Source organism: Aythya ferina (assembly GCF_964211825.1).
Source record: "Aythya ferina genome assembly, chromosome: 3".
Taxonomy (NCBI): domain Eukaryota; kingdom Metazoa; phylum Chordata; class Aves; order Anseriformes; family Anatidae; genus Aythya; species Aythya ferina.
In genome coordinates, this window is record NC_140298.1 from 28,992,738 (window position 1) to 29,007,711 (window position 14,974).

At 40.5% G+C, this 14,974-nt stretch overlaps 1 protein-coding gene across 1 annotated transcript in view; it reads left to right on the plus strand.

Moving 5' to 3' along the window:
- The first annotated feature begins 101 nt into the window (after positions 1-101).
- The window catches only part of DRC8 (dynein regulatory complex subunit 8), a 51,718-nt gene continuing 36,845 nt past the window's right edge, over positions 102-14,974 (plus strand). The window contains exon 1 of the mRNA XM_084512193.1: positions 102-6,021. Coding sequence (XP_084368319.1) covers positions 6,012-6,021 — 10 coding nt within the window. The 5' untranslated portion in view covers positions 102-6,011. The remainder of the gene's footprint in view (positions 6,022-14,974) is intronic.

A 14,974-nucleotide genomic window follows, 5' to 3' on the forward strand; every position in this document is an offset into this window, starting at 1 on the left:
TGCCCGCCCCGCCCCCGCGCACGTCGGCCCTCCCTCCCCTCCCCTCCCCTCCCCCTACCCCCCTACCGTAACGGCCGCCCGCGCGCGCGCCCCTACCGTAATTACCCGCCCGCGCGCAGCCGCGCCATGTTGGCCCCCTCCCTCCCCCCCGCCCCAGCCCGGTTAAAGCGGGGAGCGGCGCTCGTTCAGGCGGTTGCATAAGGGCGGCAGCAGGAGGCACGCACGGATCTGAGCCTAGCTAGACCGAGCTGCCCTGCAAGCCACGCGGCTAACAAAGGTATTTCCAGCGCGCTAACTCGCCGCCACACGGGAAGCACCAGGCAGCGCAGCGCTGATCAGAGAGCCGACCGCAGCCAAACTGCTCGGCTTTTCCCGTCTTTCCCTCCGCTTTGGGCCTTCTGGGCCCAACCGAAGTTGTTCGGCGGTTGAATTTTTACACTTTCGCCAAAAGTTACTCGAAAAGAAACACTACAGAGCACTGGAGATGAGCAGAAAGGCACCACTGAGAGACAATTCTGCTTCTTTAGGGAACCTGAACAAAAAGCTGATTTTCACTCACACAAGTTTAAAAAAAAAACAAAAACACAAAAAACAGGCCAAGCAACAAACAGATAAGTATAAAGTCCTACTGAAGGTGTGGAGTTGCCTTGTATAGCAACAGGTCACGTGCCCTTCTGAACTAGAACAAATTACATTTACCTGCAGCCAGCGGAAGGGAGGAGAGACGAGGAAGTCTCTGTTTAAAGGTAAGTGCTCTTTTACACACACACACACACTGCTCTGTCTTCAGTCAGGCTGGATGCCTTTGGAGGAAACCTGACTCACTTTGCGAGGTTAGCTCAACCCATCACTACACAGGGTCTCGCTGGAACAGAGACAGGAAGAGTTCCCTCATGCAGTATGTCCAGATTATGAAATTTTCCCTTAGTATGAATGCAAGCTGGTGATTTTATCTCAATCTACTAGGTCAGAGTCATCTAAGTAAAGAAAGAAAAGGATAAGAGTGCACGAGTACCACAAAAAGGTCAGTCTAGCCGCACAGATACAAGTCATTTACCTTTCTGCACAAAAGAGTGATCTAAACCAATCTGCTGAGGTACTATTGATACTGCTGTTCTGCCAAGGTGGGAACATAACCAGGTTTTATCTCGTTAATATTGCAAGACGACTTATAGCCAAAGCTTATCCAAAACTGCATTAATTTAGATGCCATCTGCCTGTCCAACCTCTATGTTTGTTTTATAGATGTAAAAATTTTACACAGAACATACAACGCAAAGTCTTTATGACATTTTATCTGAATCTCTGAGCCCTACATTGAAACCTTGATCTGGCACGGATCACATGTTGAGCCATGTTTCTTGAAGAGCTTCGTTGAACTAAGCTGATAATCCCCCTCACCATAGCAAACTTTCTGGGGGGGGGTAGATTATTTTAAACCAGTTTTGGATCCCTGAATCATGCCTGAAATTAGCACATTTGCACACATTCACAGCACCTCTGTTGGAAAAAATGGCCTCAATCAGACTCATTTTAGAGCTGGAATCCTCACATGTAATCCCATTCCTAACCAATGTCATGTCTGCCTACTTCAGGAACACACTCATACTGCTTTATACTCCCGTTACCATGGAGAAACAAAACAGCTAACAGCTTTGAGGCACATTGAGAGCGAGCTTACTTACCCTAAAGCATTCAGGCCTCTATATGAAGGTTCAAGTACATAAACTAAGAATAATATTTTTTACCCCCAGAAATGTAGCGCTACCAGCCTGAAAAGTAGTGATTTTATTGTTGTTTTTGAAGATGTTAAAAGCTCTTTCTTTATTAAACCACAAGGGCAGCCAAACTTTTTTTTTAAGAAGATTAATTCACACCATAGTAGTAAAGGTACTATCTAACCACACGCTATCAAACAGATATTCATAAGTGTAGCAGGAGCATGCTTTCTGACTACAGTATGTTGCTATCCATTATTATAAAAGTGAGAAATCTCAGTTCATTTTTCAGACGCCAGGTGATTTAATTGTTCTAAGAACAACGCTTCTTATAAAGCTAAGTACATAAAGTACATAAAATAAATACAAAACTGAAATGGATGAGTAATATTATAACTGCTTCTTTGTGTAAAATGAAAATTAAGGCTTTTTGCTCTTTAAATTAAATATATTTCTTACACATTTGTCTCTGGGAACATTTCTGTAAGATATCTCACTTGCCCTCTTTGAGTCCTATGTTTCAGGAGTTCATATCTTCCCTATTCATACTCTAAAGGAAGAAAAAAGTTAAGAGGGTATGATCTCCTCATTGTTGTACACTCATTTCAGAGGGTAAATCCTTTAACCCAGCATTTCTTGTATCATGCAGATACCAGCCATATCAAAAAAAAAAAAAAACAGCATTTGGTAATGCAAACTTCTGAAACAAGAAAGTTCTAGAGGAAAACACTTCAGCTGTAACTTGCAAAGATATTACCTGCATGATGATGGCCACATGAAAAACGTAACGTTAATGGTGACAAACACAAATATTCTTCCATTAAAATTGCCTTTTCTTTGGCCTTCAGTATTGCAGGAGGACCCAGATGTTTTTCTTTGCCTAGTTTTGCTCTCTTATGGCCTTGCCTGTCCTTTTCATGCCTTACCCTACTTCTGACCATTACAATACGCTCATGGTCTTTTCTCCACGTCCTCAACCCATCTACCCTCAATTAACACCGCCTTCAGAGTTCGACATTCAACACACCATTACTTTTAAAGAGAATATTCTTGCAATACTCTGCTGCCTTTTATGATAGCAGGGAGCATGTGGAGCAAGTCTTTTTCTTTCTCTCTTTTCATCTCTCCTCATGAAATCCTCATTAATCATTATTAAAGCCAGTCAGAACTTTTCAGACATTTTTTAAGTACTAATTTGTCACAAGCAAGGTTGCATGACAAAGAATCAGTTCTGATGATTTGTCAGCCAAAAACAACTTACGTATCTATATAAATAGAGCCAATAGATTGAGACTACCAGTAGGCTGGGAGTCTGCTTTGGACTGGCATCACTGGGTGCTTGCACTGTTCTCCCCTTCCTGTGACATACACTACTGCTCACCATCAGAATCAGGCTGCAGAACTAGACCAATCTCGCCTTGTGCTATCTATAATCTCTTCATGATATTTTAATACCCAATGAGGTCCAATTCATCTCAGAAACAAGAAGGCCATTTGCCATAATAAGGACTATTAACTGTACGAGAACTAGATCCTTATCTCAGCCCTAAGGATATTTAGTGCCCGATTACAAGCAGAGCTGACAGTGTTCAGGGGACTAAACTCCAGGCTTCTGGCACTGGCTTGGTTAGCCAGTTACTCCTTGGTAGCACCTTTCTCCTATTACAGTTCTGCGCAGTGCTTCCTTTCCTATCATCGTACCCTTTGGGCCTCCAGGTGGCTGTGCGTTATATTCAATATACAGCTCCTTTTTAAGACACTGATATTATTTTGTTTTTCCCACACTACATTTAGATGAGGGTTTGTTGATGTAATGCTTCAGCAATCCCACCAAGCAGCACAAAGGGTGTCAAAGTTGCATTGGGACCACCAGTTGACCCTCAGTCCCTCAACAGTCCTTCCACATATGCTAGCTTTCCACACTCATCCCCTAAAGCAGGGATTATCAAGAAGCAAAAAAGGTTGAAAATGGAAGAGAAGTAGTGATGTGAAACAAGGAATAAGGGTACGTTTGTGACAAATAACAAGGAAGCACTCCCTCCCCTTCAGTGTCAGCAGGAACACTTCACAATGACTAAAGCAGCTGCATTTTCATCACTCAAATTAACCCAAGCCCATGTCTGTCACCCTTCAAAGTTCAAGAACCCAGTGACCCTGTAGAGACAAGAATCCCCCTTTGCCCGTTTTCAAGAAGTAGTTTCACTTGGTTAAAAAGAGAGAAAACAACAAAACACCAGGAGTCTGACCAATTGTTTCTCAGTTCAGAGCATTCAGATGCTCACACAGCTTCTAAGCCTGGCCTTGGAGAAAAGGCTGTATCCTCCAACATCAAGAACAGGAATCATTTTGGCTTTATTCTGGGTCATTTGGAAGCTTACTGGTCACAGCAATACCAGGTGTTACATACAATCTAATTCATCAAGTACTCAGCTCAGAAAGATCAGATACCTCCATATATAGACATACACTAGAGCAGGGCTATGAACTTGGGAAAGTTATATTAACTAAACCCCTCTGAATAGAGGGCAGACTGTGAAAGAGGAGGTAGCATTGTGAACCAACTTCCAAATGTTTTCCTGAGTGTGTGAAACAACTCTTTCAAAAGAGTAACAAAAATTTTCTCTAAGGGACTATTAAGACAATCCAAAGCAGGCTTTAGTGCCAGCTCCAGTGTACCTGAAGAAATACACGGTCAATACATTTACATAGAACTACAGGATCTCACAGGCACAAACTAAGTGGGGCAATTCAACTGGCAGCCAACAGACCAGCTCTTGCCTAATGCAACTTCTTTGATCAACCTTTTAATATTTATGTTTTAAACAGGAAAAAAGCCACATTTAATGTCCCAGTGACTATCTTCTTGGGTTTTTCTTCCCTTCCTCCATCCCTCCCTTACGTTTTGCCTGCTCTACAGTACACACACTGCATTCTACACTTCTATCATCATTTCACTCTTTGAATACACATTTCTTTTTCCCATCTTCTGATGCTTTGGACAAAAATAAAATTAAAAAAAAAGGAAACAGTGGCACCAGAGCACCATGAGGTATTAGGCCATCCACCCTATTTCCCCTCAGCCCCAGTTCAAAAAAATTCTTTTCACAGATTGGGTAAGTTCTTGCTAAACAAACCAACATGAAAACCCTACAGATTAAAAAATACTGTACTCTAACAAAAGTTACTACCATGGTCCAACCCCATACATTAAATCTGCAATAGGCAATTCTGAGTAAGCAAGCTAATTTTGAATATTCACTATCCCCTGCTAGCATGCTTTCAAGATGGCCGTTTTTGTAGTGTGGGCTTGCCACAGGGCTGAAGCACTGCACATTCATTGATTTACATATCCCAACAACAGGAAGCTTGATTTTATTCTTCCTGAAGCTGTTGGTTTTTTTCCTTTAAGTGCCACAGCCTCAGAAGGCATACATAATGTTAGAGGCAGTCCCTCCAAGTTCTCCCCAGGACTGATTCCTATATAGGAAACATATCCAGTACATTTGGGGTGGGGAAGGCAAAAACAAAATAAAGTGAAAAGAATAGCTAGATGTCATGTTTTCCCTGTCCAGGCACTTCTCTGACAGTCCCACAAGGCTGGTGCTACAAAATGGTAAGGTCTGCTGAGGTAAAAAGCATCAGAAAAACACATGGAAAGTACAAAATTGCTTCCCCCTCACAGTCTTGGTCTCACATCTTTTCACTCTTACCTTTGGAAGCAGCATCCTAAAACCTAGCTACATCTCCATTAAGGCCCAGAATAAGCCAGCACAAAAGAATAGGAAAAATACTCAGCATAACTGCTGAAAAAAAGAAAACAGAGACTTGTTTTTTCTGCCCTCTCTCCTCCAATCATGCATACATTGGCTCAGGAAGCTACAGAAATACCTAACTATGTATGAGCAAGCAAAGCACAACCATTAATGGCATGTAATTTTAAGAATTTATATACTATATCATCTTTAAGTCAAAAAGGATAAAGAAATGAGAGTTGTGGTTTTTTTTTTTTTGTTTTGTTTTGTTTTTTGTTTTTGTTTTTTGTTTTAAAAAAAAAAAAAAAGGAAATTACTCTCTATCCAATTAAGTTTACCTCATTGAAGAATGCTACTTGGAAAGAAAGTCATTTTGTATCAGGACAACTTTTCATAGACTGTTCTTTAACCTACTCTGCTGGAGCAAACCTGCTCTGTCTATCTTTATTTTTAGGAGGAGGAAAACCAGCATTATTTCACATGACAGACTAGCAGCAACAGAAACTCTTTCCATCAAAGCAACAGAAGTGCCTGCTACCAAATGGCTACAGGTAATTTCCTAGGAAAGCATCCGAAGCCGCAGCAAGCCCCCTACTACCTCTGCCAGACCAAAGAGCACTCGTACATCGCCGCAGCCCCGCCAGAACAAAAGCACTGTCACTTAACCTTGGTGCTCCACATCCATAGTCTAGGGCCACTCCTAGGAGCGCACTGCCAGAAGGCAGGCAGCCCTTCCAGCAGGTGTTATAACCCACAGGTTCCCATCAGCTCATGCTGCTTTAAAGAAACAGCACCCTGCGGGCCAGGGAGAAGGGTGCCATAAAGAGTTTTCCTGCAGCTTTGTCCTGTGAAGTTGATAATCCCATAGTTAATGAGCTCCTAAACTCTCCAGTTATTTTTTTTTCTGATACCAATCATAAAACAAAGCAGTTTTTAAAATAACATCAGGCCTATGTGTTTCATGCAGCACCCTGATTATCGGTATTTACAATCCGAGGCTCTTTATCTTAGGGCTTTTCCTATGTCCCGGGGCCCCGTGACTCTGCTGAGTTCATTACGGGGTCAGGGCCTAAATGAGATTCTGGATTTTATGAGCTCTTTTCATGCAAAAGAAAAAAGAACCGCCTGGCAATTCCTCTATGAGATAAGGCATCTGCTCTTGTTTCTCCTGTGCCTTCCCTCTCCGCTTACTAGCAAAGTAAGAGATCACCAACAGGAAGCATTAAAACAAATAAAACCAAATAAATAAGAAGCGAGGTGAGCACAGCATGCTGGTCATAACAAGGAACTGCCTTAGCAATCCTATTGTCATATGTAGGACAGTGTTTCTGTAATAAAATAAGAGCTTGTTGCTAAGTGACAATACCCTGCTTGTCTATCATAACATTTACAAACTCAAAAACTTAAAACTAAAAGTATAGTTAAAAAGGCAAGAAAAAGACACGTATGCTCCAAGTATAGCTCTTGCACTTTCAAAACAGAGCTGTATCTGAATGCCCACAAAGAATCCAGAAGATTATTTTTTTATTGCCAATGTATTTCACATCGAAAAGGCTCAAATACTCTAGCTATGGACAGCACTCTGAAATTCTAATGCACTGGCGCATAAAAGGCAATTAAAAGTTACAAGCCAAAACAAAACACTAAAGACTTGAAGCTTATACAGGAGAAAATAATTAATGTTATAACTGATCAGCTTTAAATGATACAAATGCCCAGTGTTCAGATGGCAAATCTTTAAATGAATGCTTAAAGCCAACTTTTTTTCCTTTATCCTCTGTTTCTTCTCTCTCATGGTAGGGAGAATCTGGACTCATCTAAAAAGCCAACAGGTTTTTTTAACTCCATAGTAACTAGATCTAGCAATCCTAGTTCAAGTTCATAGGCTGGACAATACCAGAGTTTGCGCTTAATGCTATGCTTTAGCAACCAGCAATAAATCAGAAACCAGATGTAGGGAATTTGGTCTATTGTTTATTTGAATAACTTTTATTACCAGGAGATGTTTCTGGTAACATTTCCTTTTGTTCTTTCACATTTCCTTTTTTTTTTTTTTATTATGTATTTCTTCCCTCCTAGTTTATAACTTACTCTATATTCCCTCCCCCATTTGTATTTTAAGTAGTTTTGTATACTCCAAATACGTTAGGTTTATCACACTTGTATAGAATTCCACTTTGCTGGGATGTTGAGATGCCTGCCTTGCACCTGTTGTGTACTTGCAGTGGATCGCAGTGTGTGGCAGCCCCCTTGCAATGAGGTGAAGATCTCAGCCCACTTCCAAGTGAGCACGGGCTGCTTTGGAGAGCCCTACCCCAGATAAATCCCAAACTGACAGCCAGAGAGTGAAGTGAATGGACATGGGTCCTCATTCCCTTTTCACCTTTTTTGCTGTAACATCCACAGAAGCCCACTTGGATACACAGAGGTGAGACCTGTGTAACACTGAAGATACTCCTCCTTCTGCCATGCCTTCCTCCTCCCCTACACATCCACCTACACAGAGTCCTCTGGGTGGGAACTGGGAGCCGATGTGATGGGCACCACAATGGAAACTTGTGCTGGTGCAGCTGGGGACAGAGCACTTCCCTGTGCAAGACAGCTTGCTGAAACCCTTCAGGGGCAAAGGACTGGTGTAAGCTCATCACCCACAGCAGGAGGCACATTGGGCCTGGTCTGCCAGGCGCCTGGGAGCCCAAAGCCACCTCTGAGCCAAGGTTAGAGAAAGTCTGAGGCACGACAGGAGAGAATTGGTTGGGTAGGTGGGGAGGGAGGAGGGCTGTGCCTTTACAGGGAGGCTCTGGCTTGCAGGCTGAGGGTGGGAAGGAAGCGCATGAAGCCCAGGTGGTGAGGCAGCCCACCCTGCACGGGCTGAAGCAGGAGGGGTGGCGGAGCAGTGAGGAGCCTGGCTGAACCCACTGTTGGCAGCCTCATGCTTGGGTAACGTCCAGAGCACATCCGAATGAAAAAAAGTCCAAAAAACCACTGAATAAATACCAGTGGTAAACAACGTGCTCTTCCAGAGTGTATTCTGGATTTTAATCAGTTGTGTTGAAACATAAAATTCACTTTGCTTCTTTGGTCAGGTTTAATAAACTGATTTATTACCACTACTTCTAGAATCTCTTAAGAGATTTAGTTATTCTAGAAAATAACAAAAATCAGAGAAGTCCTTAAGAAAAATAATTTTGCAGAACACAGTATTTCAGTTCGCAATTAGGTTGCTTGTTGCAGGGCACCAAGATGTCTTAAAATACTAACAGCCTACATTTTAAAATAAAAACATTTAAAACTGGATAACAGTATATTAGCTTCCCCCATTCTACCTTTCAGGTACATTTGGAACCACATTTGAAATATAAAGGAAAAGTATTTTCTTTCAGTGTTTTTAACAGTCTGATGTTTTATCTGAATTGGAAATTGCATTTGAGTTCTGTCTTCTTTTTTTTTTTTTTTTTTTTTTTTTTTTTTTTTTTTTTCTCTAGTCTTTACTGTGGCTGCATTTGCTGAAACTGGGGGTGGAAAGAGGGAGAAGTGTGATTTACACTGGTGGAGCTAGCTTACTGCTGAACTCACTGGTGTTACTTGTGTGAGGTAAAGCTAAGCATACATATATATGCTTCATGGCTGGGATTTGAGTATGAGTATCTGCCTCAAGACTGGGATTTTTTGATTAGCCATTTAGGTCTGCTGACATTTTGGATCACTTTTTTTTTTTTTCCCGAAAGCTCCTTTTATATCATGCTAACAAATACAACTTTTCTATCTGATTATCTGTATTCAGTTTTTCTTTCATCCTTTTGTTTTCTGATGCTTCTGCTTTCTGTTTTCAAGAATTTGACTATTTTCTCACTTCTGTTCTTTGTTTTGTTCTATTTTGAAATCCTCTCATTTAGGTTTCATTCTAATTCTTCTAACACTTACCTCACAGATCTTTTCTCTTCCCAGTACATATTATCTGTCTTTCTTAATAGATAATGCATATGCTCTCTCTCCAGCTTCCAGATATTAGCACTTTTATTCTTGATTTCCAAGTGACAATAGAAGTGATTAATTCCATGCAATTATTTGCGATCACTGAGTTGACAAAAAGCAGTCTTACAAGCCAGGTTCATCTGTGAAACCTTATGCTTAAAATAAAATCAACCCTTATGTGCTGCAATCCACCAGATTATTGAAGGATGTTGTTGGGAGGATGGACAAAAGAATTCTTTAAAATGTTCAAAGAAGCCATCTTCCCAAAATCAAGAGCCATTGGGTTGCTGCTGATGGCAGTGGCTTTTTCATAACCAACCATGTCTTATGCAGATCTAAATGCCAGGCCTGGAGCTTTGAGTGATCTGTGAATTTATGGAGCTGCCTTTTTTTTTTTTTTATTTTCCCCTTCGTAATTCCTGAAAAAAAGAGATGGGTATTTAGTTATTCCAAAGCCTGGAATCATAGATTCTCTGTGTTTCTCGTTTCTCAAATCTATAGGGAAGCCAATAGCTCTAGGCTGATAACTTTATGCATTCATATTTTATGGCAATGAATATAAGTCGGAAAGTGTTAAAAACAGAGCCCTAAAAAGCGTCTCCTTCCTTCTACAGCTGAAGCGAAGTAATCCTACAAAGACAGAACACCTCTCATAGCCCTGCCTGGGACTGTAATATTTACTTGAGGAGGTCCCTTCAGTCACCTCTGGAAACTGGACTTTTGAAAATGTGCTGAAGATTTTGTCTGCTAGGATTGTTTAGGAGAACAAGAGACTCAGGCTTCTAAAATTTTAGATCAGAAGAATTGTGGATCTCCATGGCTACGGGATCAGTTTGTGAGCATCCTGTCAGATTTCTGGTAGCCATTTTGGAAAGTTTCACAGATCAGCTGCCTAGCTATGCTGGCTTCCTAGTGAGACCAAGGCTGTGTTTTTTTGACCGTCAGTCAAAAGGGAGGACATGTTACTGCACCACCTTGCTGTTTGACCTTGTTAAACTTGCTGGTGCCAGGTTAGAGATCAACACGATGGCCCATTAGTGTCTTGTGACCTGGCCGTCACGGCCTTGTCTACGTCTTTGTGCAGTCTGAAGCAGCGTGCAAACATTGCACTGTGGGCAAATGGAGAAGTGGTGGTGTCGCCACAGGGCGGGCGCCAGGGGTGTGTCTGCTTTCAGGATCATCTCTGGATCTTTACAGAGGCACAGAGGACACAAAATGAGATCCTTTTCAAAAGGCTTGGCACTTGGGTATGCCATCTGCCCTAGATCCCACATTCCTCCCACACGCCTCCCTTCTTGCTGTGTGCTCTACTTTTACTTATTTCTGTGGCTACAAACTAACCTCAGCCTCACCTCTTTAATACTGAATTTTAGTTCTCTCTTCGATCATGTACCTTCAACATATCCCGTATGTTCCACAGTATATCTAAAGAGACACACTACTTGCAAAGAGGGTAGAGAGAGAGGCACGAATGCTATCTTAAAGATATTATAAAATATACAACACTAACACTACTTACTCAGCCTACATGCAATTGAAATATATGATATCACTTTTCAGGTAAGAAATTACAATCTTTTGGAGCTTTGGTCTTAATCCTGTAACTAATTAGAGGTGAAAAATCACTTACATGTGTTAGTGTTAGAAAAATGTGTGTTAAAAGACTTATCCAGGGTCACAGCTGAGGTCTGCTAACAGAGAAACTTCACTTAATAATTTAACTGACAGGTTCTGTCTAGTGCAGCTACAGTAGTTCAAGACCTTGTCCCAGCAGCTGCAGCACTTGAGAAGTGACAAAACAAGATGTGTGATCATTCCCTGGGTCACAGCTTAGTTTATAAATTTAAAGGATCAAATGTGCTGTGCTGTGCTGAACAGCCAGGGTGAGGTGAAAGGAGGCAGAAGGAGATGCACGCGGGGCATCCACACCCGTTGCTATCTGGTTCTGCTGTTACAGAGGGGGAGATGGCAGCTGGCAGAGGAAGGTAAGGGCACCAAGTGTTGCCTCAAATCACTACAGCGAGTTTGGTCTTTGGGCTTCCAGTCCCTGTGGTTTAAAGAACTACCTTCCCTCTGAGACTCTGCGCTTGGCTGAGCTAATCTAAGCTGACAGTAACTGTACCTCTCAAGGTGGCGATGAAGTATACAGCAACGCCAATTAATGCTGCTGTATCATGAAGTATGTATAAAACAGAGAAAATACATGTTCTGATTAAATCATACACTTCAGTAAGCAATTCAGAGCAAATAACTGTCTGACACTGTAAGTGATACCACTGTTAGGTGTATTTGCAGTTATCCTATTCCTGATGGTAAATAATGGTGCTAATGACATAAAACTTGACAAGATAACCAATCTACCATTTACTGATCCTCAGTTTAAGACGGGTTATTAAACTTGTATTTCCACTTTGTAAAGTTCAGTTAGCAGCTGAACTTGCAGTTAAGATGTATATATATTAGTAGTCCCTTTTCACTGTCATGCATAATCTTAGTCATAACTTCCTTAAGTGAGAGGGTAGTTGATCACAGCTATCCTAATATTGCAAATATTTACATTTGCAGTGCAGTCATACTCACCAATGATTGCTGTGTCTATTCAGCAACAGCGGCTTAAGCAGTTGTCACTCCCTGCATTACTCTGTGCAACTATTTATATGGCTATTCAGCAAGTGAGAACTCATCTCGTGGTGAAATAACCCATTACTATTTTGTTGTCTATTTGTTTTTCCTGGGTTATTTTTCAGGTTGTTTGTCATTTCCCTGGTGTGGTTCATTGCTCTACCCCATAAATGCTTAAGTGATGCAGTACTGAATGTCCAATCCTAAGACAATTTAAATTGCTTAATCAGGATCTTTAAGTCCCTCTTCCTGTTAAATCTTCTTTATCTGCATCTATCTGCCATATCTAGTAGAATCAGTTTATTATGTTACAGTTTTCTCCACTCCTTAGGCCTTTGTGGGTGATAACTGCTTGTCTTTCTGTCCCACAAGGCTAATGTCCTGCACCTTGCAGGTACAAGTAGACTTTTTCCTTCAACCATCTGAATTCTTTAACATAATAAAGCTAAATTGGTTTGAAAGCAATTGCTACCATATTCTGTTCAAGGGGTGCAAAATATATTTCAAAGCTGAAAAGGGGTTCATATGTCTAAAACCAGACTTTTTTTTTTTTTCTTTTTTTTCCTAGCTTTGTCATCTAGTCTAATAAATGATGATGCTTCGCCTTTCAAGCCCCAGTTTTGCTTCCTCATGGGCCTCCACGTGAACGGAGCATGACTGAAGCCAGTTCAGAATGGCATGCACCTGAGTGAGAAGAAAGCAAACCAGCAGTGGCCCAAAAATCCCTTCCACCTTCCTGATGGAGGATTGTGTCCAAAATCCCAGGCTGCTACTTGGTGGCAGGTAGGAGTTCCCTCAGCCCTAGTCTTATGCTGCCCCTTCTGCTTCACTGGCCTAGCTACCACAACAGCAAAAAAGGGTATTTTTTACCTGAATCAGTTTCCTGCTCAGATCCTGTCATGGCCATGCCCTGGAACACGGCAAGCAAGGCAATCCAGAAGTAGGTGATGCCACTGCTTGTCCTTGCACAGTGCCACTGAAAGCCCCTGGCCAATCCTATGTATTTGTTACTCCTCTCGTCTTGAGTTACTGTCTCTAAGTGGCTCAGTACACAAATGCTTTCCAATTCTAGACTTATGATATATCTAAATAGCTACAACGACAAAATCTGAAAGTGGAAGAACCGTTTTCCTGTTCCCTAGAATGAAGAATACAGCAAAATGTCAACTCTTCCTGGTAAAATTGGCTGAACTTCAGCTTTTGACAGTATAACAGTCTATTGTGTTATGAATATTTTACATTCACAGCCAGCATGCAAAGTCTCTGAGCACAGATTAGATTTCCATTAATACAGTTATCTATCTTTTGGCCACAGTGCATCAAACTCCTCTATTCCTCATGAGGGAATCAAATAGGAGTTCAATTTCTTTCTTATCCTAAAGGTAGAGATAATATTCATTGGAAGTGTCTTAGTTCTTTTTTTTCCCCCCTCTTACAGCATTAAAGTTTATTTTTAACTCAAACTGACTTTCATATTACAATTGTGAGTCTATATAGTAAAGTTTACAAAACATAGTCTGTGCAGTATGTCTAGTTAGATTGGGTTTAACATTATTTAAATATGGAAATGAATTTAAGCTCTGCAAAGTTAAAGCTTATTTTTAAGGAAAAGAAAATGTTGGGAACCTGGAAAACTTGGAAAAAAAAAAAAGCTAGCCATGCAATCAGCCCTTTAAATAATAATAATAATAAAAAAAAGGCAAACACTGAGATGAATGAGCACTGAGATGAAGTTTATGTTATAAAATTAGCTTTAATCCTGTGCTATTTGTGTCAGTGGAGATGAATAAATTGTGAATCAAATTAACTACAATCCCACAGACTTCAACCATATTCCCACTTAAATTCTAAGTTAGCATAAACAGGTAGTTTATGTGAAGTGAAATCTTAAACACATTTAAGTTACTGGGACTTGTTATGATTTTCTCCATTACTTTCTTACTGTAGATTTAAAATGATAATGCTACATAAATTCTTAAAACATTATCTTCACAAGCAGATGGTCTAGACTTGTTTTTTAATAAATGAAAACTTGCATTCTGAAAAAAAAAAGAAAAACAGAAAATTTTTAAATGCTTAAATCAATGGGTTTTCTTATACCCAGATTAATTTTGGGTTTGATTATTAATAACCTAGTGAGTACAGCAATATTTCCCTGTCTAAATCATCTTAACTGAAGATCTAAAAGAAAGTAGTTCTACTACTCATATACTAGGAGGATTTTACTGAGTATTAAAAATCGTGCCTCATCTCAATTGATTAAGTGCCATATATGATCATGTAGATGTATAACCTTACTTCTTCCTCTCAAAGCTGTGTCGTGGCCGATGGCTTTCCAAAATGTACTTTAGGCCTATTAACTCAAGCTATGGCCTTTCTTTGCATCCTTAACTTGAATGTTATCATATAACAACAACAACAACAAAAAAGAGCTCTTTTTTTAAAGGCTAGATTCATGATATTGGTAATACAAACATAATTCCAGTGTTCAATATTCTCATTCAATTGCGATTGTCCAAATGTCAGTCTGAGACCTATGGTTTTGTCTATTTCTCTCATATATCTCTGCTTTTACACAGCTTCTAAAGCACTATGTTATTAAAGGCCACCCTTAAATATTAAATTACAATTAATGAGCACTTCTCACTTTTAAGAATACAAAGCCAAGCCTTGTAGGTCAGATCAAAGGTCCATCTCTTTGAGTATCTTCTCTCCTACTGTGACCTAAAGCAGGTGCTTGAATATTCTCTCTCAGCCTCCTACAAATGTTTTTTGGTTCAAGGACTGCCTGAGCTAGCATTGAAGAGTATTTCCATATATTCAAATATTCAGTACCAGTCGTGGATTTTTCTTCCTAAGTAGGTTAATTCAGTGATTTAATAGTATTTTATCTGGGGACGTTTTGGA